Here is a 26,565-nt window from a genome sequence, read left to right as displayed (position 1 = left end):
GTCAATCGTTCTGTTTTTGTTTGGGTTTTACTCAGCGTCCTTCCTGGAACTGGGGTTGTAAAATGATGCCATCATGTGTGACTTAATACATTTATTATAAATGTATTAAGATTAAGAACATTAAAGTGATTAAATGACTTTGACAGATTTCCATAAACATACCAGATGCCACTGGTAGAATCACAGCGGCCCGCACAGACTAGTACGTTTGATCAGCGAGTGCCTGAAAGACTGCAAGACTTCCTTCTTGTCAGATGAGGTGTGTGGCTGCTCCTTTGTTTAACAATGACAGGGACTTTTTGGATCGGCTGAGTCACAGCTCATTGCACTGTCTGATCAACAGATCAGCAACAAAGCCCTCATAAAGCACAGAACATTTACTGTGATGCAAGTGATGCAAGCCCTTTATCCACACACTGGCAAATAAAAAGTGGACAAAGACTGATCTCTACAAAGGGAACAGCATATTTTTTAAGCAGAATTATTCTGCTGGGTCTATTAAACTGTTAGCTGTTAGCAGGCAAACATCTGTTATTTGCTGCACGACTGGCTGCTGAGAGCATGACGCTCACACTGTGTGCTAAAGACTGTTTTCTCCCCCGCACTACTTTTTTTCTTCCGTCCGTCGCCTTATTCTAACCTCACAGAACTCGCCGAACAAGCTCAGCCATCACGTCTCTTGAGAAGCGAGGCAAGCTGCAACATGTGGATGTAGCCTCTGGTAAATGTGGGCTCGCTCAGCACTGATGAATAAGATTTATGGTTAACCAGGCGATGAATGTACCACTGAAATGTCACGAAACCACTCAAAGATGCAGAGGAGACCATTTTTATGTTTATTATAGTACTTAGCTGAGTTGTAGTGAAATTGTCTGTCTGATAAAAGCAAACTGTCAGGGAAAAGCAGTTTCCTGGAAAACATGAGACTGAGGGCGCTGAATGCAGCAAGGTTAAAGTCCACCCTTGGGGGGGGGCATATGTGAAACAGAAAACATGTCCATGTCGCCACAGAGTCACCCACATACTGCCACTGTGTCAACACATCTCCCTCCTGTTTGCTAATGGAGCAGCTTGGGGACATGTCAGGATTTGCTCCGTGATGACATCAGCCTTACTTGACTCTGCCTTTGCAACGAACTGACGTGTTTCATTACAAATGGAGTCTGAACTGCAGAAGCACCTCTGATGATGTTAGGTCTGGTGTGACTCGTGACTCCTGACAGAGCATGTGAATGCTGCACTACAGCAAGGTGCTGGAGTGCAGCGCCATGCTGTAGTGCAGCATTCACATGCTCCCTCACACACAATTGCATATAAAAGCTGTGAGTGACTTAACTAGACAGTAAAGAGGGGTACCAGGCGCACTCAAACTTCAGCTGGACTGAATGTGTACAGCGTGAAGACAGAGCGAGCTTGGTGGCTGTATATGTCTGCGCAGTCTGAAGAACACGTAGGAGCCACATTTGGTGTGCAATATAATATAGTATATGTGCTACTGTCCTTATTCTGTCCTTTAACTTCCTTGTTATTATATTACGTTAGACAGCAGAGTTATTTCATTTTATACCTGCTTTACTGGCATTAATGCAAAACACAAGGAAGAGCAAAGTTTTGAGACGGTTGTAATACTAATCTTTGGCCAGGAGGTGGTGCAAACTCTTTGTCAGAGGTGACTCTTGCTGGATTATTACAACCAGCAGTCTCCAGCACTATCTGTCAAACTTCAGTCAACTGTTTTCTTTTTTTTTGTTTTAGAGCAGTATTGTGTAAAAGTCTTCAGCCAACTCTTATTTCTTCATGTTTTGCTTGGAGTGAGACAGACTTTGTTTTTCTCCAGCTGTTCTAACATCTTTCTTTGGAAGTTGGCTGTTTTTTAAATAATAATAATAATAATAATAATAATAATAATAATGTATACTTTATGTTAACTTAAGCAAGTTAACACAGACCTGTGAATCATTCTAGCAAAAAGACGCACCTGACTGCACCATCTACTGTTTGCTGACACTTCATCAGAAGTTTCAGTCTTAAAGAATCAAACAGCGAGAAAAAGCTGAGTTATGCAAGATTACAGAGCAGGACTGAAAATCAGTGGCAACAGGTCTGTTGTGGAAATTTTGGTCAGTATGTCCGGAGGAAGTCAGGAGAGAGTTTCAAGTTCATTAATTTATATAGCACTTTTAAAAACAACAGTTATTGACCAAAGTACTGTACAATAACACAGTCAAAGCAGAAGACAGGCCAAATAAAATAGAATATAGATTAAGAGAGAATAGAATCATGGAAAGTCCAATAGAAACAGACTCATCTTGATTTAAAAGCCAGAGAGTAGAAGTGGGTCTTTAGACGGGTTTTGAAAGTCTCCAGAGTTGGAGAGGTCCTGATATGCAGGGCAATGAGTCCCATAATTTACGAGCGGTCACGGCAAATGCCCGGTGTCTGTTTTAACCTCGACCTTGGGACAACCAAAAGCATTTGGTCCGCAGACCTCAAGGATCTTGGAGGAGAATACCAGATTAGGAGATCAGCGAGATATATAGGGGCTTGGCCATGTAACATCTTAAAAACAAGCGTTAAACTGTTTAAATCAATTGGAAAGCTGACTGGCAGCCAATGTAATGATGCAAGTATGGGAGATATGTGATCCCACTTGCGCGTCCCAGTTAGGAGCCGTGCTGCAGCGTTTTGGACTAGCTGCAGTCGGCCAATTAATGTAGCGGTAATACCAGAATAGAGGCTATTACAGAAGTCGAGACGAGATGAAGGCAAGGATCGCTTTCTCAAAATCTCTGAAGCAGAGAAAAGGCTTAACTTTAAGATGAAACAAGCTAGTCTTGATTACGTTATTTATCTGTTTGTCAAATTGCTGTCAAAGATCACTCCTAAATTTCTTGCAGATGATTTTTTATCGATCTCTAGATGGCCGAGGTCAAGATGGTCACAAGCACCGAAAACACTGACCTTAGTTTTCTGCTCATTTAGGTTGCATCCATGCCTTAACGTCTTCCAGACAATCAAACAGACCCTTCAGAGGATTCACAGATTTTTGTCTCAGGGGAACATAAATCTGAGTCATCTGCGTAGCAATGGAACGAGATATGTTTTTTAAAAATTGAGCCCATCGGAAGCATGTAGATTGAAAAAAGGGCTGTGCCAAGGCTAGAGCCCACAAGAAAGCACGGTCTTTGGGTATAATGAGTCTCTGAGTTTAACAGAGAAGGTTCGATTAGATAGGTAGGATTTAAACCATTCCAAAACAATCCCTTTTATTCCAACATGTTGTTCCAGTCTAGAGATGAGAAGGCTGCGATCTACTGTATCAAAAGCAGCATTGAGATCTAATAGTATTAGGATGGCAGGGTCAGAGTCAGTAAAAGTTAAAGGGTCATTAAAACCCTGTAAAAGAGCAGTTTCAGTGCTGTGGTGAGTTTTAAACCAGACTGGAACACTTCGCCAGTGTTGTGTTGATCTAAAAAGGCCTGGAGCTGGAGATTTTCTCCAGAACTTTTGACAAAAAGGGCAATTTAGAAATTGGTCTGTAATTTGATAAAATTGTTGCGTCCAGATTCTGCATTTTAAGGATGGGTTCCACCACAGCATGTTTAAAATCAGAGGGGACGGACCCAGACTGCTATTAACAATAGAAAGCAAGGGCTTCAAGTTGCTGACTACTTCATTAAGTAATGCAGGGGACACTGGCTCGAAGTGATTTAAGACGGCTGAAGAGTATAAACACATGGGTCCAAATAGAGCTGGGCGATATAAGATTTTTTCATATCACGATATGTTTTTTTAATTTCAGGCGATAACGATATATATCACAATATATATCACGATATATATCACGATATATATCACGATATAAGCCAAATAACTATATTTGTAAGATTTAAATGTGCCGTTGCTCACAAGTAAAATGTGAAATAATCAGCAGCTTGTTTTGATTTAAATATTTATTCCCATAATAAGTTCAACAGGGTAGATGTACTTAAGGAACATGAGACTTTTTCAGATAAATAAAGGCAAATATTGCAAACTACACAAAAGGCAGCCGCTAAAGCGTTTAAGTTTCAAAATAGAACAAACGAAACAGACTAAATTGTCAATTCCACTTAGAAACAAAATATTAATTCTAAAAATAAATCTTAGTTTGTTTTACAGAAGAACAGACAAAATTGACTAACTTTTGTCAATATCAAATAAACTGAGAACTAAAAGGAAATTCTCAATCTCTCCTTGTTGTATAGCTGAGCTTTTCAAACAGTTTTAACAGTTACTTTAGTCTGACAAAAGCCGAATGACGAATTAGCGCTTCCAGTCAGAGACTGAGCATGCACCGCTTTATTGTATTTCCAGACCTGCTTTCGGCACATTTACAGTGCGCGCTACTCTGTTTTAGCTGAAATACCTTCACACTACAGAACTTCTGTGGCTCTTCTGTTCTACAATCTCTCCGGCATTGGAACCATCATCTGTTTTCTCTTCGGTAACCTTCGCTCACGCTCTCGGTTGATTTTTCTCTAGTCGGCGAACTCATTTCCTCCATTACCCGGGTGGCACGGCGGCTGGCTGCTTCCCAAACAAATACACGTGTGCGGCTTGGCACTTGTGCTGTACGTAACAAGTCACGTGACGCGACGCTGCGGCTGTGATTGGTTCGGCTCTGCGCTACTTAATTTGGATTGGCTGTTCTTCTTCTTTTTTTTTTAAGAGGACAAGAGCGGTGAGGCCTATCGCAATAGTTTAATTTTTCTATCGAGAAAAAGTTATTTCGCAATACATATCGTTATCGTTCTATCGCCCAGCTCTAGGTCCAAAATGGGGGGGGATGATGTGAGACCTAATGTCTACAATTTTATTAATGAAGAATCTCATTAGATTCTCAGATGTTATGTTCGTTGCTATATGAAAATCACCAGTGGGAGGATTAAGAACAGAATTTATAATACCAAATAAAATACGAGGTTTATGATAGTTGTTGACAACAGTGAGTGTCTACAACAATTTGTAAAACATGGTGGAGGCTCTGTGATAGTGTGGGGCTGCATTTCAGCCAGTGGTGATGGGGGTCTCTTCAAAACTGATAGAATTGTGAACACGTAAAGGAAGCATCCAGTACTAACCAACCACACAAAACTATCCTGTCTGGCAATGGAGGAGAAGCACTTTACTGTGTATAGCAGCCAACGAGGAAAAACAACTTAAGTCAAGAAAATAAATACATCACATAACAAAATAGAAAATTACACTAAAGAACGAGTTCAACGTAAACAGATTTTTTAAATTAATGATCTGCATGGTTGGGTTTTGTTTGTTTTTTTATGGTAAAGGTTTTCCATTAGTTACCCTTCCTGATACAACCCTCCAAATTTATCCAAGCTTGGTGCTGACACTAGGAGCACACTGGCTTGTGGCACCTTGGTTGAGAAAAGTCCCAAACATAAATCCAGCAGCAGCGTGAACTGTTGATACAGGGCAGGATGGATCCTTTCATGTTATTTACACCAAATTCTAACCCTACCCTCTAAATGTCACATATAAAATTGAGATTAATCAGACCAGACGATGTTTTGTCTTTTCTTCTATTGTCCAATTTTGGTGCAATATATAGCCTCAATTTCCCATGCTTAGCTGCCAGGAGTGGCACACGGTGTGACCTTTCAAGATTTGATATGTTGTGCATTCAGAGATGCTCTTCTGCACACTTTAGTTGAAACGGGTGGTTTCTTTAGTTACTGTACTTTACTGACGAGGTATTTCTGCTCAGAGAACTGCTGCTTACTGATTATTTTTTCTTTTTCAGACCATTCCTGGTGAGCCACGAGATTGCTGCGCGAGAAAATCTCAGCAGTAGTTCCTTAAATACTCACACCCACCAGTCTAACACATAAATGCACATTCAAAGTCTCATGAATCACCTTTCTTGCCCATTCTAAAGCCTGATTTGAACTTAGACAGCTCGTCTCGACCACACCAACATGCCCAAAAGCACTGCAATGAGACTGGATGATTAGATATTTCTGTTAAAAGAGCAGCCTTATTTCATGTTATTATCAAAATGTCACGAAACAAAGTGAACAGGATGAGTGAAAACGTAATACCAGTGACATGTGAAGCCTACAGCAGCTTGCAGTTTTTATAGTGATACAGTCACAGTTCCTTGAAAACATAAAGAAGAACTGAAAAGGGGATCACAGCCTTTCAATTAATAGTAACTGAAAAAACGAACCGAAAGCATCAGCAACATCAGTGATGATACATAAATATATTCAGGGTCTAATCAAACTGTCCTTCCATTTCTGCTTCAGAGAAAAGAAAAGTTATTATTGTGGAGCAGGTAAATCAAAGCTCAAAACACTATTAAATGCCTTCATGTAGACCTGTAAGAAGAAACTCATTATGTTCTCATTGGATAAATGACATTACAAGGTCATATGCTTTAACTTTGGCTAAGAGTTTATCTCCTACTGAAATGGGTTTGTTTTAGCATAATTATAGATGATCAGTGTTAGACTGACATGAACAGTTTCCATCAAAGGCATTGGGGTGTACAGTAAGGTTTATCGGCTGACATTACTGTGCCTATTAACTGTTTTTAAAACAAAGTACAAATACAGAGGCGCAGACCCAGCGTTCTGCATGTCAAAGCCAAGATGATTTCTTTAGCGTTTCCATTTTCTGTCATATATTTTGGGGGAAGTGAGACCAGAGTTGCCCTCGCAGTGCTATAAATGGCTGTTCCACTAGGTCTTCACGCTGGAATTTCCCGCGTGTGACTTCACGTGAAGGAGAATAAAAACAGAAACTAGCTAACGACGCGAGAGTCGCCTAAAACACAAGTATATAGACTCGGACAAACCGTTAAACGAAGACAAAATGTTTTTCTGTTCCGTTTTTGTAGTTATCCCTGTGTTTATCTAGAAAAATCACGTCTTCTACCTAACGCTGAACTGTTTTGATGACGCAAGAAAGGCGTAGATAGTTTTTGATCATAGGGGTGCGTGTATGATATTATTGTAATACGCCATTTGTGTAATAAGACTATTGTACTTATGGGCGTTAGTTATGTTTTTAATATTATAGAGTATCAGTATTTTTTGTTTGTGTTAATACTAGAGCCAGAACACCTAATCCTTGAACTCTAAGTTATTCATTTCACCCCTCGTATAAACTAGTGGTTCGTTCCGCGGAGGGGGGTTTAGAGAGGTTCCTGTAGCTTCTCTGGATTTGCCGTGACGCGCAGCCTCGTCCTGTGTTTGGGTGCTTTACTCGGGTATAGGAGAACCGTGGAGTACACATAAACCAGGACTAGCTGTCCGGAGCGGATCTTGAAGATCAAGGTGAGTTTCACAAAAGTGGAGTCCTAAAATAGTGGCGGTGTTGTCGTTAAAATGAGTCCATCGGTGTTTAACAACGCCAAATAACGGTCACGAATCAGCCAGACTGAAGTACTCGGAGGATGCCAGTGTGCTGCTAGCTTAACTTCTTGTTAGCAGGAATTTGTTAAACGGTACTTAAAAGGACGCTCGGGTTACTTTTAGCTGCCAGCATTTGAGGTAGCATTCTGCAGGCCGTTTAAACTATCGACGGAAAGAAAAATGGGCATCGGTGAAGGTTAACTGTGCTTCCAACAGACTGGAAAGTTCAAGTAGAAAACCATTGGCTATTCTGTTGATTCACAGCTGAAGGTCTGCTAATGGTCTTAATCCTGTGTTAGCGTTAGAAATTTAACGTAGGGAACTGAGAGTGCTTGTAGATGTACGTATAATTTTTTGGTTATATGACATGTTAATTATAACTCAAAAAGTTTTAGATGTTTTTGTGTGTGTTGTCTACTGGGATTGGTGTTGTTAACGTTGCTTAGCTTGTTCTCTTTCCTTGATTAATATTTACGTCGTGTTACGACACACGGAGACAAATAGAACAAACAATAGGTTTTTTTTTTTAGGTTATTTACAAAACATTTTAAATGATTCCAGCTCTACTGGATGATCATGTATGTTGTTGCATGTTCTCAGATCAGTTGTTGAGTGAATCCCGCTATGTCGTCCAGTTGTAAAAGGTATTTACTGTGTGGAGACAAACCCCATAATAACTAAAATATTCAGTGCAGAGATCCAAAGGCACAGTAATAATCATTCACTCATTGCCAGTATTTAAACCGAGTATATCACCTACAACAACATATGTTATTGAATAATGTCCTCTAACAACATTCCTGTCAGAAGGTAGAAGCTGCAATCAGTTTTTTGTGAAAGGACTTTTAACAGCTCTATAAATCAATTTTAAATGGCAACAAAGGGGGACTGGGTTCATTATAATGTAGCACACAGAGTAGGTACAACAATGCAGAGTCATAAGTATAATATAATGGCAAAAGAATTCATTTCTTTATTCTCTATGTGGCGCCTTTGTAAATACAAATACGGGTACAAAAGAACCCCCCACATGCAAACATCATTATTAGCTTTTTTGCACAGAATTATTGTAATGTTTGTTGAGCTATGCTCGTTATATCTTCAGACAGAGAATCCACAAATTCTTTGAATTCTGAAGCTGAAATTAGTGGCTATAACTCAGACACATGCAATAGAAGAAACATGAAAAAGAGCCTTTGTTTTTGTCTTGAGTTTTGTTGGATTTCTTATGAAATCAAACCTGCCAGTGTGAGAAGTTTTCTTCCACTCTGTCACTGTATTCATGATGTCCTGATTACATGATCCAGAACATAATCATTGTTGCTATTACTTCTGTCCAGCAGAGGTTTTAAATAGAGCTTGTAGTGCAGTCAGAAATCCTCTCCTTTAAAAGGAGCTGAGAAAGCTCAGCATAAGATTGCGCAGTCTTGGCAAAGGCCTTGACTTTCCATGCTCTGGCTAAATGTTACTAGGTGTGGAGGCCTTAGTCTTGGGGCATTGCAGAGCTGAAAGCTGAAAGCTCTCTGCCTGGAGTTTTCCCGTTGAGACCTACAGACAAGAAGTGGTGAAACACGTCTGGTGGCCAGAGCTCTCAGTCAGCATTGTTTGTTGGGGCTCTCTTTTTTTCAATTAAACCAAGTGAACTAATCTAAGAGAGCCAAGTGCCTCCTCTGGTAGCAGCTGACAAACGAGCGTACCAACAAGACCAAACAAACTGTGACCAATGAGACGAAAGTTAATTTAGATAATGTTACAAAATAACTGTGCAAAAATGCCCTGTGGTGTTTCAAGATGGTTACTAATTGGCAAGTTTGTTGTTTTGCTTCTGTTCTTTGTTTTTTTCCCCAAGAGGAAGTTTTCAGTCACCTAATGGAGTAGTTGTAATTTTGAGTAAAGTTACTGAACATCAGTCTAAACAACTGCAAAGAAAGGATTGGGTAGTTTACATTACTTGCTTGTGTTCATTGTTATACGTGTTTCTAGAGTGTCCTGACATATTTCCCACTAAGACAACAGTTGTTTTAAGACCGGGCCATTAATGTTTGTATTGTTGGTTCAGTGTGGAGGGGTTGGAGCATGTTCACACAGTGTTAAGAGAGTGACTGGTATTTTTAATCTAGCACTTCAGTGATCACATGAACCATTTTATCATTTTGGGTCATCATTTTTCTATCATCGACTAAAGATGTATTAAAAAGGACACTGTCCCTTTTACTGTATCTGCACCAAAAATAGTTTAGACCCCCAAAAAAAAGCGTTCCTCCCGACCGAAAAGTACATTTTTAATAAGTTTATATGAAACTGTGACCTAATTACTAAGAAAGACACTTAGAGGTTGTGCATGCTAACCGTGTTATCTGTCACTGATTGTTTGAACACAGGCACACTATGGATGAAGAGGAACAGTTTGTTAACATTGATCTGAATGATGACAATATCTGCAGCGTCTGTAAGCTAGAGACAGAAACGGGGACCTTATCTTTCTGCCACGTCTGCTTTGAACTCAGCATTGAAGGTAAGGCTGTGGGCTGCGTGTGTGTTCACCAACAAAGTGCTATGGGGGGGGGGGAAAGAAAAGAGCTGCCTGCTTTTTTCAAAAAAACATTTTTAAGTGTGACCTTTTCTTAATTGCCACACACTAATGTCTGTCTGATGGGATTCTGAATTTGCCTTTGTCTTAATGTCCAGCAATTTCAGAGCTTTTATCAACAGGCAGGCTTGCATGAATATATCAGTGCTGCTCTTAGTTTCTAAGACGTTTTGGATTATGTAGAATCATCCAGATTCTTCTGCGGTCATCACTTCCCATCATGGTAAATATGCCTGCACCAGTTGTTGCGATAAAGTCTGAGAGCCTTTCAGTTTTTCATCGGTTTGATGTCTTATAGGATTGCCTGTCACAGTCGCTTCTTTTATCCTCTCTAGAAACAATGTATAAGCTACATGTGCAGGGTAATGGGACTGCACAACCGAAGCCCTAAGTATGGCAAGCTGCTGTGATTCTCCCGTTTGATGTGCCACTCCAACTCAAGAGCATGTGTTTGAAGTTTTTTCATCTCTTAATTAATGAGTGGCCTATTTGAGGAAGAATAGGGAATCAAAAGGGATTGGACATGCCTCTCATTTGGCACTCGTCTCACAGATGCACAAAGGCTCTTGTTGAAGTGTGTGTATATTTTTTATCTATATATATTGTGATTGTGTATGATGTGTAAAACAGCTATAGAGGATTCTGCGAACTGCCCGAGTGCTTCTAGGTTGGTGTATCATTTTGAGATGGGCTGGATTGTTTTGCTCACTTAGGCTGTCTTTGCATATTCTGTTTCAGGATGTTGAGTCCAAGTACTAAAAGTCTATCCCCAAATCTGAGGTGTCCTTTGGCACTGGATGTGTCAGAAAAAACCCTCTCAGATTCTGTTTTTTGGGGTGCAAGTTTTGATGTGTGTAGCATTGAAATGGCTGTTACGTAACTGTCGGATATGCTGGGAGAAAAGGTAGAGTTTGCAGACAAGCACGTGTTTCTGGTGCAGCTAAGCATATCATTGGTCGGAGAAAAGCCTGCCAAGCTTCATGTGGCCACTTTCGGCATGGCTGATTGGAAACTAAAGCCTAGCCATGTGCTCGCTGACTGCTCATGTAGACTTAATAGACATAGCACCCATTCATCCTGCACCACTGTTTGTTTGTTAAAAGAGAAGAAGTAAGGCTACAATTTACTCAACGGCGAATCTGTTAACCCTGATAAACATGAGTCTATATACACCTTCATAGTGGTGTTTATCTCTTTTATACACACACACACAAACACACACACGAGCCCTTGTGTCCCAGGTCACGTCATGCTATCACTATCATTCATTGCTATCATGCTCTATGTTGGCTCTGAATATTCAATAAACAGCAGAGTCAGAATTATTTCTTGTTTTTGTTTATTTATTTACTTATTTGTGTTAGATAGAGGCCACTTTGTATGTATTACTTTCTACATGAACAGAATATTAACAGAATTATCAAGTAAATTTATTGGTGTGGTTTAAGAAAATGCCATCACCCCAAAGAACTTTTTTTTTTTTATATATATAATTTATTTTATGAACAAAGATAAGTGTTTTCTACAGGCCACACAGCAGGCAGACTTGTAGCTGGCTGAAACTAAATGGTGACAAATGCTGGTTGTAGATGGATAGAGATCAAGTCTTTCTGTGTCAAAAATGATATTTTTAGACCAGGTGAGGGTGTGAAGATGAGCCACCATATGCACGTCCTTGCACAGTCCAATTGCATCTAAAGACAAGGAGAAGGGTTTATTTTTTTACTTAAACGCACCACATTTGGAGAAGACTGATTTGGTACTGCACCTTTGCAAAGCTGAGTGACCATTAGGGTACACGTGACCCGAAGAATGGTGAAATTTTTCCACAATATTCTATTTTTTTATAACATTTTGACCACAACTGAACATTTTTGTAAAATCAATCAAGTTGCCCTTTTTTTCTGCAGATGCTTTTATTTTAAAAGAAAAGAAGTTTCAGTGCACAGTGTGGTGGTGACGCTCACCACAACTTGACACTGCCACATTGTAGCTAAGCAGCAGCAAAAGAATCCACTATGAGTTACACTCACGTATTCTTTTCAGTCCACATCCTCCCACAGATGTGATTACAGATATGAAGCGGTGTTGTTCAGACATGTCCGGCAGCTGCTGACATGCAGAGTATTCATAACTGTTGTTGGATAGTGTGCACCAACAAGCCAGTAATGTTGGAACTTTGTCATTTCCAGACGTCAGTATATTGTGTTCCCTATTTAAAGGCACTTTTGTGCGGGGTTGTTTATCACCAAAGCTTCAGCCAACGGTAGCGGCGGGTGCAGATATAAATGTAAATCCTGTTTGTGGCTAAGACTCTGTTCACAGTTTAAAGTCAAATGAATGGACAGGAAGTGCAGTCTTTGTTGTATCTACAAGTAGCTGTTTCCTGAGGAAATCACTTTGGCCTGCATCTGCTTGTTCTGTGAGAAAGCATCAAACAAAATTTTGTACGTATTTATATAGTGCTCAACCTGTGCTTAGGTTAACACGTCTTATTTACAGTGTTTCTTTTCCCTTTTCTTACTATACCATCTGAGCGGTATTCTAGCCCACGTTGCGGCAGAGAACAAGGGGGTGACTGCAGTCCCACACCCAAACACCCAGAGCCAGCCAATTACTACTTATGTTCTGTGGAAGAGCTGTCATGTTAAAAGACTGTGCATATTTCAGAGGAAGTTTTATAATTAGGACATCTTTATAACCGCTCAGACTAACCTGCCAATAACCAAACCCAGAAATGCCAGTGATACCAAAGATTGTAAGATGACTAAGAGAGCCAGAGGTAGGGCTGGGCCATATTATACCGTTCATGGTAATACCGGTACAATGTTAGGCAACGATAAGAAAATGAAATATCGCGATAGAATATGGGTAAAACGCGCATGCGCAGTGCCTTTGTTTTCATACGCACATGGCCGATTGTTGAGTGAAACGGATGAACCAGAATTGGTTGTATTGCCGTATTTGTCAGACTAAGGTGCTCGTAAATCTGGGAGCAATCTGGGTCCTAAACTCCGTCCACCTCATGTCCCAAAGTCAAACGAACACTGCAGCATCACTGAGAGTTAAAAACTGTCTAAATTCTTTCATCTTTAATAAAACGATCAGCGTTGCTGCTTTACCAGGTGTAACTATGAAGTTTAACATCCAGGCATCCATGAAAACAGAATTTATTACATTTAACGGAGTTAGAAGTTAGCAGGAAGTTAGCGGAAGTTAGCTCGCTAGTTACCTAAGCATGATATAGCATGTTCTGACTGAGAGATTTCTGAAAGAATTCAAACGTACAGCTCTGTTATCACTTCCAACATAAATGAAGACAGAAAACTAAACAGCAGTGACGTTTGTAGGGTTACTGAAGTTGGGCTAACTGCTATATAATGATGTGCTACGTGATCGCTAGCGACACAGCTATGTTAGCATAAACGCTGTGAAGCTGGAGGATGAACGCAAACTTTTTTCCACTCGATAAAACGTGAGGGTTCCCGATGGTTAGGGACAAATGCAATCGCATGGCAGGATGCTGTAAACGGACCAAACTTCAGTCAGGAGAACAACTGAGATAATCCATCCACAATACGAGGTTAGTCATTCATATACTGCAACAACATGGGAATAGAGCCGCTGTGATAGAATACAGCATTAATGAATCAATGATACAGAAGTGGAGGAAGAAGAATGAGTTGAATAAAGTTTGATTTATCTGACTGTTTTGCTTAATGTGCCTTATAATCCCGTGCACCTTATGGTCTGAAAAATGCATATTTGACTTTTTTATTTGGCACAAAGCAGTTTAATGTTGTAAAGCACTTCTTTTTAACTTCAGTGGATATTATACATGGTTATGCTCAGGATATGTCAGCCCGTTTCTACTGGAAATGCCGTTTGGTTAAACTGTCAGCAAGGAATTTGCATTTGCACTGTTAAATTTTTATATGGCTTTAATGCACATAAAAAACAGCTGCTTGTTTAAGTGAAAATAAATGGATGGGGTTTTTTTGCGCTAGTAAAGTTGTGGAGTTGTTTTTTGTCTCGCATCAGTTATCGTCAGTTATATCGTTATCGCAAATTTTCAAATATATATCGTGATAAATATTTTTGGCCATATCGCCCTGCTCTAGCCAGAGGTCCCTTTCAGTTGTGGCATACTGGTATACATGTTGGTTTGGTCGTCAGATGTGTAATTAAAATTAGAATAGACAACTAATTATTATCACACATGATCTCTAAAGGACCACATTAAAGGAGCAGAGTACCTGTGGCTGTTATGGTATCGCACACTTTCTAATAATATATTGTGCAAGCTGTGATCTGTAAATACCTGAGAGAACTGACACAAGGTGGATGGGTGAATATTTTCTATCCAGCCCCCATCACAGACGGTTTCTTGTTATTGGACTCCTGTGGCTCCGTGTCAGACGATCAGTCTGCTGAACCGTCACGTTCAGCTGGAACCCAGAACCATTTTTTTATTTCTTTATTTTTTCTTATATAATTCTGAGTGTATTCAAGTTGGGTGTTATTATTATACCAGACTTTATTAGGGCTTGGAATGAATAAAGATAAAATTCCTACACCGAAAGGCTGGAATATTGTAGACGGTGCTGATTCTGACTGCAGCATGCTTCTATAAACGGCTCATTTATTGTGGGTGAACTCTTCACCCTGGGGTGTATTGAGAGGCCCAATTATGTTGCAGCCTGTGGTAGCTGTTTGATTGAACACAGCTGGGGTCCAGATATTTGCTGAACCCACAGCGTGGTCTACTAGTTTTGTACTAATACATGGGTTTGAATGAACAGGCTCTTTTTAAAAGCCTTAAATCTCCTTTAGCCTGACATATAAATTGCCTCATGGTGTTTAAACCAGCACATTTCTGTAGTAACTCTGATCTTTCTCCACCTTTTGTGGTGTACATGTAAGGTATAATCCTCGTTTCAGCCATATAGTTAACAGGCAGTGCTATAAAAATGATAGAAAATAGTCTATGGGCCATTATTAGGGCTGCCACAAACGATTATTTTGATAGTCGACTAGTCATAGATTATTTTTGCGATTAGTCGACTAATCAGATCATCATCCATTGGACGTAAAACGTACAGCTTATTGCACCAGCAGCATCTGCTCTTATATAACTATCATTAGCTTACAGCTTTAAGTGTTTAAGGTCTGTGCTAACTAACAATAAAGACAAGATGATAGTTTATTACATTTTAATGAAATCTGCAGATTGTTTCGGTGAAGTTTAATAAACTCCTTGCTATCTAAAATATAACAGGACACCGGAGTAAATTCTCGAGCATCTCACACTTCTGATAATCAGCTGTCTGCTTGACGTTTATTCAGCTGTGTAAAAACTATAACTTTAATCTCAGCCAAACCGATTTACTCAGGAACAAATAAAATACTGAAAAAAGCCAAACAATAACATTTTTAAGTTATCTAAGTGACTTATATATCATGTTTAACCTGAGTAGCGAAAGATGGCGGTGGGTTTGAAAACGATTTGCCGGGAGTCCGGTGTTCTCACGGCTCTAGTGAGCCTAGCCCCCGGCTAGCTATCGAGCTAGTGGCTAACAGACGTCTCCGAAAACGTCGGAGCGCTTTTGAAAATATGTGGTGTCTTGATAAACTGAGCAGATATTTGAGGTTTACACAGCTACATTCTCGCCTGAAAATATGTTAAACGTTTATTTTGTGACCCAGAAAGAATAATAAGAGTAATATTAAAACTAACTAGCTGCCGCCATTGTTGGAAACTGAGCTGGGCTGCGCTATGAATTCTGGGACACAGCTTCTTCTTCTTCGGGGTTTAACGGCAGCTGGCATCCTTGTACATGCAGTGCTGCCATCTTCTGTTTCAGTCCGTTATTACACTCTTAAATCCTACTACTTATTCCTGCGTCTTTTGTGATCTTACAAAGCTTCAAACGACGCGTCGACTATTAAATCAGTCGTCGACGATTTTGATAGTCGACGTAATCGGGACTAGTCGACTAATCGTGGCAGCCCTAACCATTATGCTTATGTTGTTAAACAAATTAATCAGCATTTGTCATGCAATATCCTTTTCCATGAACAGTTTGTTCTTTATTTTCTGGAGTCTGAGTACTTGTTAAACGTGGAGTTTGTGTTTGAATGTATGATTGTTAGTTCACAACAGAGTCTGCATAAACATGGTTTAGGCATAAGAAATGTTGCTCTCACTGTACCGTGTGCACAGTGTGACTGTAAGCCTCAGAGTAAAATAGACGGGCCTTGAACAGAAGCATTCCTGATCTATATTTAGTTTATTTATATAATAATAATAATAATAATAATAATAACGGTAATGAACAAGGTCACATTGTGCTGTAGTCTGTTTTTCAACATTGGCAACAAAACACACACACAATAAATAAGTCTTTTAAACATGTTTGGATCATGTGCAACTTTCCTTACTGTTTTGTTTTTCTGAGCAAATTCTAAGTTTGTTTGTTGTTGTTTTTTTTGTTTGTTTTTTTTAATGGCCGCTATACTTGTGGAAATAGAGTTGTGCGCATGAGTGCTTGTAGGTTTCTGTAATCGTATCTGTGTCTTCCAGGCTGAAACAGTTGCCGTTGTTTCGGTTAGATTGGGTTTCCTGCACCTGTGATGGTAGCTAGTCTGTTGGAAGCGCTGCAGGACATCTGTAGTGGTTAACATGTAGTCTGAGTTCACGAGTCATTGAGTTCGTTGTTGTTGCCGTGTGCAGCTGCTGACAACACGTTCTCCTAAGCAGTGGCATGCAGCTCTTATTGACACCTCACCATCAGTGACCTGTGTGCTGCTGTCTCCATGCCAACTCCCAACACGTTATTAAAGTGTGTCAAGGATTGAGTGGGCAGGCGGTTCAGAAGTTTGATGAAGCAGACATTACTAATATATCACATACTATCCGTATAATGTTCTGCAAACACGTATCATTGATGGAAACCACAAGAACAAATCTGTAAGTGCAGGTCAGAGTTCAGTTTGGCCAAAATGTTTGCCGCTAAAAGAAGCTGGGCTGTCAAACAGAGGAAGTAATATCTCTGTGGTTTTGTCTTGTTCCCGTAGTTTTCTGAATGCTTGTTTTCCTTGTGACTAAAACTTGTGATTTAGTTGTAAAGTGTTTGAGTTCCACTGAAACGTAATCCTTGTCTTAAAGGAAAATCTTTCCCACCTGCCTGAAGTCTGATTATTTGATTTTTAATGAAACAAGCTGCGTGATTTCTGATTCGGGTGTGGGTCTGAATGGCCTGATTCTACTTTTGTATAATTATTTGTAGGCAGGGATTACTGATTACAGGCCTGGATTTGTTCATTAAACTTCAGCTCGCGTTTGTGCTTTTGTCTACGACAGTTTAACTTCTCCGCTTCCCCAGACGAGCAGACCAAAACAAGTCCATTGGTCATCAGTGTGACTAATGTCTCTGGATGTCACAGCCTAACAATGTTGAATCACCTCCAGTGAATAGTCTGTGTGTGCCTGTGGCTGTGTGTGCAGCCATGAAAGACAGTAGCGCTAAGCTGCTTAGCTGGTGTGAGGTCTTTTGCTGGTGGTGCACGGCCCTGGTTGTGTGCCAATGATTTTTCTGCTAGGCAAGTGGTAGTCACTGTTTTTGTGGACATCCAAAGGCTGAGACTGATCAGATAAATCCATGGCTGTGTGACTGGCACAAAGCTCTGTGTCTGAAGAGTCATTGACTATTTGTTAGACAATTATTTACGCACTCGCACGACTCAAAACTCTGATAATATTTGGTTCCCTCATAAGACTAATCCATTGCAAACATCAGACTTTTAAGGCACTCGGTGTCAAAACCGAACTACGCTGAAGCTAAGAATAGATCTGTGCCACACAGTTGTGTAACGGTCTAAAACCTTCCTATGTGCTAAGGCATTTAAGGTCTATAAATGCAGTCTGTCCCAAATTAGGGATGAACTATTTGATGTGATTCCACAAGGTTACAAAACAGAAGCTTTCAAAAGATACCAAAAGCACTGCCTACAAACAAATTTGTGCAGAAAAATATTTTTGTCTTCTTTTTCATGTGAGCTGCTTCTATTTTATATAACTCATTTCTAGGCAGAAAACTGACTTTTACAATTCATACAACTAGGGCTGGGCTATATCATACCGTTCACGGTAACACCGGTGTAATTTTGGGCAACGATAGGAAAATGAAATATCGAGATAGAATATGGGTAAAACGCGCATGCGCAGTGCCTTTGTTTACATACGCACATGGCGGTGACGCAGAATGAGAAGAGCGAAAGCGGATCATTGAATGAAACGATGAACCAGAACTGGTTTGTAAAAATGCTGCAGCTTCACTGGTGGAACTGGTTTAGCTTTCGTCCGTCAGATACACAACAAAGCACTATTTTTGTTAGCGCATGCTAGCGGGCCGTCGTTATTACCGTGTTGTTTGGAAGATACGGCGCACTTAAAATCAATCCTTTGATTTTTCTGAAAGTCGACAGTGCCCCTTATAATCCCGTGTGCCTTATGTATGAACTCTGGTTGTGTTTACTGACCTCGAAACGGTTTTATGTACACGGCGCTCGAAAATCTGTCAGATGTTTCAGTACGACTTTGCTAAGCTACGAAGCCGCACCGCTTGATGGATTGTCGGAGCATTACGGCTATCGTAGGCGTATCGTATGCTGAGGATATGTCGGCCAGTTTCCACTGGAAATGCCTTTTGGTTAAACTGTCAGCAAAGAATTTGCATTTGCACTGTTACATTTTTATATAACTTTAATGCACATAAAAAAACAGCTGCTTGTTTAAGTGAAAATACATTGATTTTTTTTTTTTTTTTTTTTTGCACTAATAAAGTTGTGGAGTTGTAAATTATTTTGTCTCGTGTCAATTATATCGTCAGTTATATCGTTATCACAAATTTTCAAATGTATATTGTGATAAATATTTTTGGTGCCTGCTCTACATACAACATGCAGCCTCAAACCACCAAAACTAAAATTCTCTTGGTAATTTTTCATCCAGCATGCTTTATGTCTGGTCTTTGCACAACTTTGCTTCCTGTCTCTGCTGTTCCTTCAGTGACCTTTTGCAGCTTAGTCCTGTTTCTCAGACATTTTATACATAAAGTTTCCTTTTCTCATGTTAGTTTTGCTAGTTGTTGTTGTTGTTGTTGTTGTTGTTGTTGTTGTTATTATTATTGTTATTATTATTATTATTATTATTATTATTATTATTGTTCTCAGAGCCAGTTTTTACAATGACAAATAATTGAACCCTCTGTGTTGATTTCATTAATATTTTCTCTCCATTTCAGTCATTAACATCAGTATGGGTTCTCTTCTTACTTAGATTAAGTGTAGTTTGTTGAACCAGCATCTCCATCAGTGTGTGTGTGTGTGTGTGTGTTGCCTTACGTTGTTTTGCATGTGTGTAACTTTAGAGCCGCCCTGCACTACAAACGCCAAACATGAGGCTTATGAGTGAGTGTGTGCTGTGGTCGTGTCGTGTAGTGAAAACAGTGACCTGGCTGCTGGTAAAGTGCAGAGAGACGCTTGTCTCTGTGTGAGCTTCTAAATCGAGATGAACAACAGTGACTAATCTCCTCACCTCAGACTCCAACACGTATGCCTGTCTACTGAGAAATAGAGGCTGTAAGAAGAAGGTCACCTCTCCATCTCTCTAACACACACACACACACACACACACACACACACACACACACACACACACACACACACACACACACACACACACACACTGTGTTAACACTTTCTTTTTCACCTTCAGCCTCCCATTGTTTATAAAGCCACACTCAGAGGTTATTACAGTCCTGTTCTACTTATTTGGAGTAATTTCCTGTTGCACGCAAAACTGAGCACAGTGTGACCCTCTTTTAATTTTTGGATCCATGAAACATCACATTTTATGTGTAAAGGTAACCACAAGGAATGCAGAATTAATTATTTTACACCAGGGAATGTCTCTTTTCAGTCTCTTTTTCAACAACAAATGCTGTATTGCGCAGTTTTTCAGGCTAAACTGGGTTAGAGAAGTTAAAATGTAGTCACTGCTGGGTAGTGAAGTCATAAAAATATTGTTTGACAGAAGCAGGCACAGGTAAATCTCATGAATTAATGTAAATGAAGTGCTGCTTCATGTGGACAGAGACCAATTTCCTCTCATGAATTCTCCGGCTTTAAAAAAATGTTTTATATTTGCATTGAGACTGAGTTAATCTATTATCCCTCCCATCTCGAGCTCTACTGGCTAATCCACTGAGCACTAAGCAGCTTTTACTGAGAGATTGTGGCAGGTCAGTCTGTCAGTTTTAGCTCGCTTTCATACTAGTTTACTTCTTACTTTTATTTGCTGTGGCAAGTTCAGTAGGTTATTAATCCAACAGAATATGTCATACATGCAACATGAATTAAGGCATAAGCTGAAATAGCAGTTACTCTGTCTTCTTACATTAGCAGGAGGCAGAAAGAGCTTTCTGACAGTATTGTTTCTACTGCGTGTGGTAGATTTGGTCTGTGTGTCTGTAACCTTTGAAGCAGTATGCGGTGGCTGCAATGAAGAAAAGCTGGTATGCTAACATTCTCAGAACTGAGGTTTTCACTGCAGCGTTTCCTGCTGCAGACAACGGACACTCTGCAGATGTTACTAATTAATGTTAATAATTTAGCGTCCAGCCTAGCAGCCCCAGATCAGTGGCGTTTTACTGGCCTTCGTAATTATTTTATATCTCTAATAGTCTAAATCTGCAAAATAATGTGACTGAAGCCTTGAAATAAACATGATTCAGTACACATGCATGGGGTGGTTGGCTCACAGCAATAGAAAGTGGGACGGCTGCTGCAACACATAATATCAGACTAAGTTAACAGTTCATGTTTCTTTTCTTTTTTCTGTAGCTCTACTGTAAGTTTATTTAAGGGCAGCTTTTTCCCACTAAAGGTTTTTATGGTGGTTACAAGAACAGGCACTGCTGTTTCACATGCTAGGAAAACGGGTTTGTTTCCACTTCACCTGAGCTCACTCAGTAATGGCTCTTCTCACAATAGAAGCTGTAGCCGACTGTCGTTTTGCACTGTGTCATTGCGTTTGTCGTCGTCTTATTGACTCCCTGCTTTGTCCGTGTGAATGCAGGCGTCTCCTCTGCTACCTTGTTGCACTCCAAGTCCCTGCGAGGCCACAGAGACTGCTTTGAGAAATGTCATCTCATTGCCAACCAGAAGCTGTCACGATCCAAGGTCTCCCGGAGCGCCTACGAGGGCATGAAGCTGGCCCTCAGCCAGAAACTGAACCGCATCATTCAGTACGCCCAGAACAAAGACTCCGTCTCCTCCAGTGGCCCGAACAGACGGGGGGCTAAGCTTCTGTGTTACGGCCAGCAAAATGACCGCAAGCTGCTCCCCCAGTCGGACGCCCAGGTGCCCCGCTACACGCCCTGCTGGGACACGGGCAAATCAACAGGGCCGGCTGACTACACGATGGGTATGCTGGAGCGCCACACAGCCGAGGAGCTGGGACTGCTGCAGGAGTCGCGTTCTGACGTTTGGTCCAACGACAGCAGGAGAGGTCTTCACAGCCGGAAGCCATCAGGAGGAGGACAGCAGCGCGCGCACCAGGGTCACAGCAGAGAAGAGCGTAAGCACATTTCTTCTTTTCACAAACAAACTTTAGCAGACTTTGGTTTTATCGATTTGTTTTTCTTCTTCTTTTAAAAAAGAAAAATACATCTGTCAGCAGAAAAGGAAAGCTGCTCTCGCCTCTCACATTATTCAGTTTTATCTTCAAAAACCTCAGCGTGCACAACAGCAGAACGTTTTTACTCTGTCCTTCATCTTCCTCTTAGCTGCGATCTCTCCAGAGAGGGGTTAATTTTCCTCTAACCTCGAGATAGGCTGTGTCCTTGGCTGCTTCACGTCTCATCTCCAGTAAAGCTGTTTATAACTACAGATCCTGCAGGGATGTGACTGAGCCTGTTAGAGGCCAGCAGCTTTCAAATTCTCTGCTTATAAATGAAAGATGACAGGCAGTTCACAGGTACGCTGTTTAAACTGTGGATGTTTCCACATGAGAACAGCATCACCCTGTGACACTCGAGATTGCACCGACCTTTGCAGTTATTTAAACCGAGCAAATGAAGTGTTAGTGCTGATTATTCACAATTTATGACATCGACAAGTAGCACAAGTTTGCAGCATGTTTAGAGTCTTTTCTTATTGGCAGCTAAATGACGTCCACTGTGCTCACACACCATTAAAAGTGATCTCTTTTCTTTTAGTGACTAAAATGAGTGTGGATGAGCTCCATCAGCTAAACGCCCAGCTACTCCTGCAGATTCAGAGTAAGTGTTTTTACTGATATCCTGATTGAACAATTGAACAGTTCCTTTCACAGAAGGCTCAGCAGTCATAGTCGTCTATATTTTAAGCATTTTTTAAAACCTTTGCTTCAGTGTGAAATCCTCCTCTCTGATAAATCCCCACATGAGATTTTTGGTGCCCTCAGGAAAAAAGCTGCTCTAGTGAAAGGGTCTTTTTAATTCCCAGTCTGACTTCTAGCTCCCCGATTCAGAACATAATACTCAATAAATTAGTGCCTGAAATAGACTAAAAGCCTTCTGGTCAACACATCATCTCCTTGAATCCACTGTTAGAACCATCGTTTGCTGCTACAAGCATCTTATCTCAGCTTTCTTATCTCAAGAGTCCAGCGCATCATGTGACCTCTGAGTGACCGATCACACAGCTGCTTAAATGAGCAGCTCAATCATTATTAAACTCTTGTTATTTTGTTTTCTTGATTCTTTTGGATGAGTAAAATCATTCTTCTTGCTGCCAAGAGGCAAATTACCTGAGCTAATGTGAGATATCGTCCTCAAAAGTCGTCTAGTGGGAGCGTGTCCTGCACATTTTTGTTCACCCTTTAAGAGCAGTCACTTCCACAAATGTACCCAGAGCAGATGGGGATGTTAATTGCTCATGTTTAATAATTTGAAAGACCACATAAGCCGCCCGCGATTTAATGATCTGCAGTGTGTTTCATTTTGAATATATTTTAATGTCCATAAACATTGCTGCGTAACACCGTCCTTGACTTGTCTCTTTATTAAAAAGATGATTTCTCTAATGTTCCCCCTTTCAAATCAGTATTATTTATTTCCTCTATATTGTCGGTCGTGTGTGTGTGTGTGTGTGTGTGTGTGTGTGTGTGTGTGTGAATAAAAATGCTGATCCCCTCTATCCACCCCTCCTGTCTCTCTTCACAGAGGTCTTTGAGGAGTTGACAGTTGCCGTGCAGGAGAAAGACTCGCTGGCATCTGAGCTGCACGTGCGTCACATTGCCATCGAACAGCTCTTTAAAAACTGCGCCAAGCTGCCCTGGCTGCACATTAGCAGGGCCGGGGTCAAGGCCAGCAGCAGCAGCAGCACTGTGGAGTGAGGTGCTGGGAGGCGGCTTTTGATTGGCCGCTGGGAGGAAACAGACGAACACTTGAGACTGCAGAATGCAGAACGTGTAACCTGGAGGACACTAGAGCACCGTTAAGGGCTGGACTGACGTGGTGTTTGTTTTCATGGTTGGAGTGATGATGCGAGGTTTAAAGGTGGTTTGCAAACACGTTTCTGCTCTGAATTCCAGCCGAACCGAGTTCACATGAGATGTTAGCAGCAGGTAAACAGCAGCACATTCCTGGGACAGGACGAGGCTGTTTTTAATGGACAAGATCACGTTTTTAATTTCATATATGTTATTATTTTCAAAGACTGAAAAACGGTTTTAAAAATGTTCCAAACACATTTGTTATCATCATCCTTTTGTTTTAGTTTTCTGACACATTTTCCTTTCTTTTGTTTTAGATTCTGAAAGTTTGATTCTGTTTTTTGTTTGTTTGTTTTTTTTGGATGATTTCAAATGAACAGTGACCGTCCCAATCATGCTATAAGCCACTGCCAGCAGTTTGATTATTAATGTCATGGAAAGCCCCAACAAGTTAGCATCTACTGACAGTATTATGGGTTGAAATGTCTATTGTAAAGTTGACTACAGATTTTGACAAGACTACGACCGTAACTGGCAAAGTTTCAAATAGTTATACGTGTCACTACAAGCAGTGGCAAGTACTTATATGTGTCTGCTTGCCACACTTATTCTAAATAAGACATTATGAAAAATGGTTACGGTTACAGAGTATCTGAAATCCTAAAGGTGAAAACTTTTGATTGAATTCAGCTTCTGGGTTTATTGTGCTGACAGGATTTGCTCACTGTATAATACAAAGCTGTCTTTTTTGTTTTTTAACCATTGTGTATGAGAGGCTATGCACTGAATGGAAGTGAACCGGCTGCCAAACCAAAGTTTCTATTTGTTCTGTTTTGTGTGTGAATTACAAACGTTTGATTTTTGAACAGCTTTCGAAACAATTCGTTCCTGTGTGTATTCAGCGTATGTGTTCTTATTTATCTTCACTGTTACCTTGGCTTGCCCTCTCTCATGTGTTAAAGAGCTAAGTTGATGTCATAGCAACACATATGGGATAGTCTGCTGTACTCTCTCTGCAGGTCCCTGAACAAGTCAACGAGAGATGTGGAGACAGTTTTTGAGTTAGTATGTTCTTCAGGACCCTATGCAAAGAAAGAGACAAATAAATGAGAAGCCTTATAAATATGAAATATATATTGATTATAGGTGTTTCAGGGCTCTCAGAGCTACTCAAAATATAATAAGCTGGGAAAGGACAAGGTTAGAGTGATGTTTAGAAAAACTCAGCATTGTAAGTGTCGTGCGTTCTCTTTGTAAGAGATTAAATGTGTTTAGCCCATTTTGGGGTTTAAAAGACTTCATTTAAATTGTAGTCTTGGTTTTAGTTGGATACCTGTGTTCAGAGCTCGAGAGAGTGAATATTTAGATTCCTAGTCCTAAAGCTCAGTCCTTAAGTCTTTGGTTTTTGGGGTTTTTTGTTACGTGTGTTTTGCTTCTGAATGCTGTGTGTTTTTGCGTGCTACGGAAACATGCCTGAGCTCGTGCCCCTGCTCAGCAGGAAACTCTAGCTGCCTGATTTTGATCTCTCGTTCTTTTTTTTTTGGTGGTTTTATGATCTTCTACTGTTACCATACCTGTTATACTTCCACTCTCTTTATTTAGACTGGACTGTTGATTTGTTCTCTGATTTTGAACATTTCTGCATTTGTGGTATTTTTGTGATTTTTATCTTTTATTTATTGTGTGCATTTTGTGCTTAAGTGACCATTTGTATATTTTGTTTTTGCAAAATAAAATAAAAACTATTTTTATTACATGCTAGAACATGGTATTGTTTTCTTCATTGTAGCCACTGCAGCATGGACAAAGAAAAGTTATGGCTGGGCTGATGATGGCTAGAGACTAATATATACACATAAGCTCTTAATGGCATTGGGTGAGAGATGAAGATGGATTTCCTCTGTTACTTAAAATGTAAGTGATTCAGTCAAATAAGGAATGCTAACTTCGTTTTTCATTTATTTGATTAGATCATTTATTTGAGCATATGCATACAGATATATACACAGGAAGGAAAATAGTGTCCAGTAGTACAACAGGTGCTCAAAAAGTCGTGGGAAGAAGTAACACTTGTGTAGTCCCTTCACTCATTCATATGGTTGTGCAGCTGCTTCCTGAGTATATTTAATACATGGTTGAACAATAACTTGTCACATTGGAAATATCTATATTGAAAACACATCTTGTATACAGGAATATAGGATATAAATGCATTGAGAGAACTGGAAACCATTGTTCCCACTGAACAGCGACCACAAGACATTCTAGGTGATATTGATCCAGACAGCAGCTTTTTCAATCATATCAAGGCTATTTTTATTTGTTGCCAGGATAAGCAACTAAATGAAATTACAAATACAGATCAGATGTTGTTAATAAGTCATACTAATAGCAAAAGTCTTTATGCCATTTTTAAAACACAATGCACAGTTTAACCTTGTTTCCATAAATCACAAAACCCACAAGAATAACTTCTTACTGTGCAACATTTTATTTTATTTTATTTTACATAACCAGTTCAGTTGTCTTATTTCAAATTTTAGTGAGCTGAGCAAAAATTACAAATACTCCTACGTGAAGCAGTCAGGGCAAATGTGGCTGTCCTGTATATATATCAACATGCTGGAGGACAGTTAATAGCATGGGCGTGCACACGTCTGCATGCGATGTACAGTTTGAGAATATTGAAGTGAAATTTTCATTTATTTTATTTTGTGTTATTTTATAACACTCTGGGAATCTAATTTTTAGAAACTGCCATGCCACCAAAAGCACCTTTGGATTTGAAGCTGATGAATGCATAGACAACGTGAGACAAAGTGCTGGTTCCAGTCTGGGTTCTGTAGAGGTTTAGCGCACTCAAGTGGCGAATGGGCGTATTACGTCAAGCAATACCGCTAAAAAGGGTTATTTCCAGGAAATGAATGCGACAATCACTGACTCAGCGTTGTGTTAAAAAGTAAATTTAAAAACAAACAAACCCCAGAACTTCAAACTTTTAAAGTCTTTAAAAAATA

General features: G+C 40.1%; 1 protein-coding gene across 1 annotated transcript; it reads left to right on the top strand.

Moving 5' to 3' along the window:
* The first annotated feature begins 7,218 nt into the window (after positions 1-7,218).
* c10h21orf91 (chromosome 10 C21orf91 homolog) lies at positions 7,219-25,303 on the top strand. Its single transcript, XM_006788688.2, has 5 exons — positions 7,219-7,340; positions 9,800-9,933; positions 21,149-21,649; positions 22,290-22,352; positions 23,277-25,303. Exons 2-5 carry the CDS (start codon positions 9,807-9,809, stop codon positions 23,447-23,449), a joined length of 864 nt encoding a protein of 287 aa, XP_006788751.1. The 5' UTR covers positions 7,219-7,340; positions 9,800-9,806; the 3' UTR covers positions 23,450-25,303.
* Positions 25,304-26,565: the final 1,262 nt, after the last annotated feature.

Source organism: Neolamprologus brichardi, chromosome 10, assembly GCF_056152115.1.
Source record: "Neolamprologus brichardi isolate AB-2024 chromosome 10, ASM5615211v1, whole genome shotgun sequence".
Classification (NCBI taxonomy): domain Eukaryota; kingdom Metazoa; phylum Chordata; class Actinopteri; order Cichliformes; family Cichlidae; genus Neolamprologus; species Neolamprologus brichardi.
Note: the sequence above shows the minus strand (reverse complement) of the source record. Positions and strands in the feature narration are given on the sequence as shown.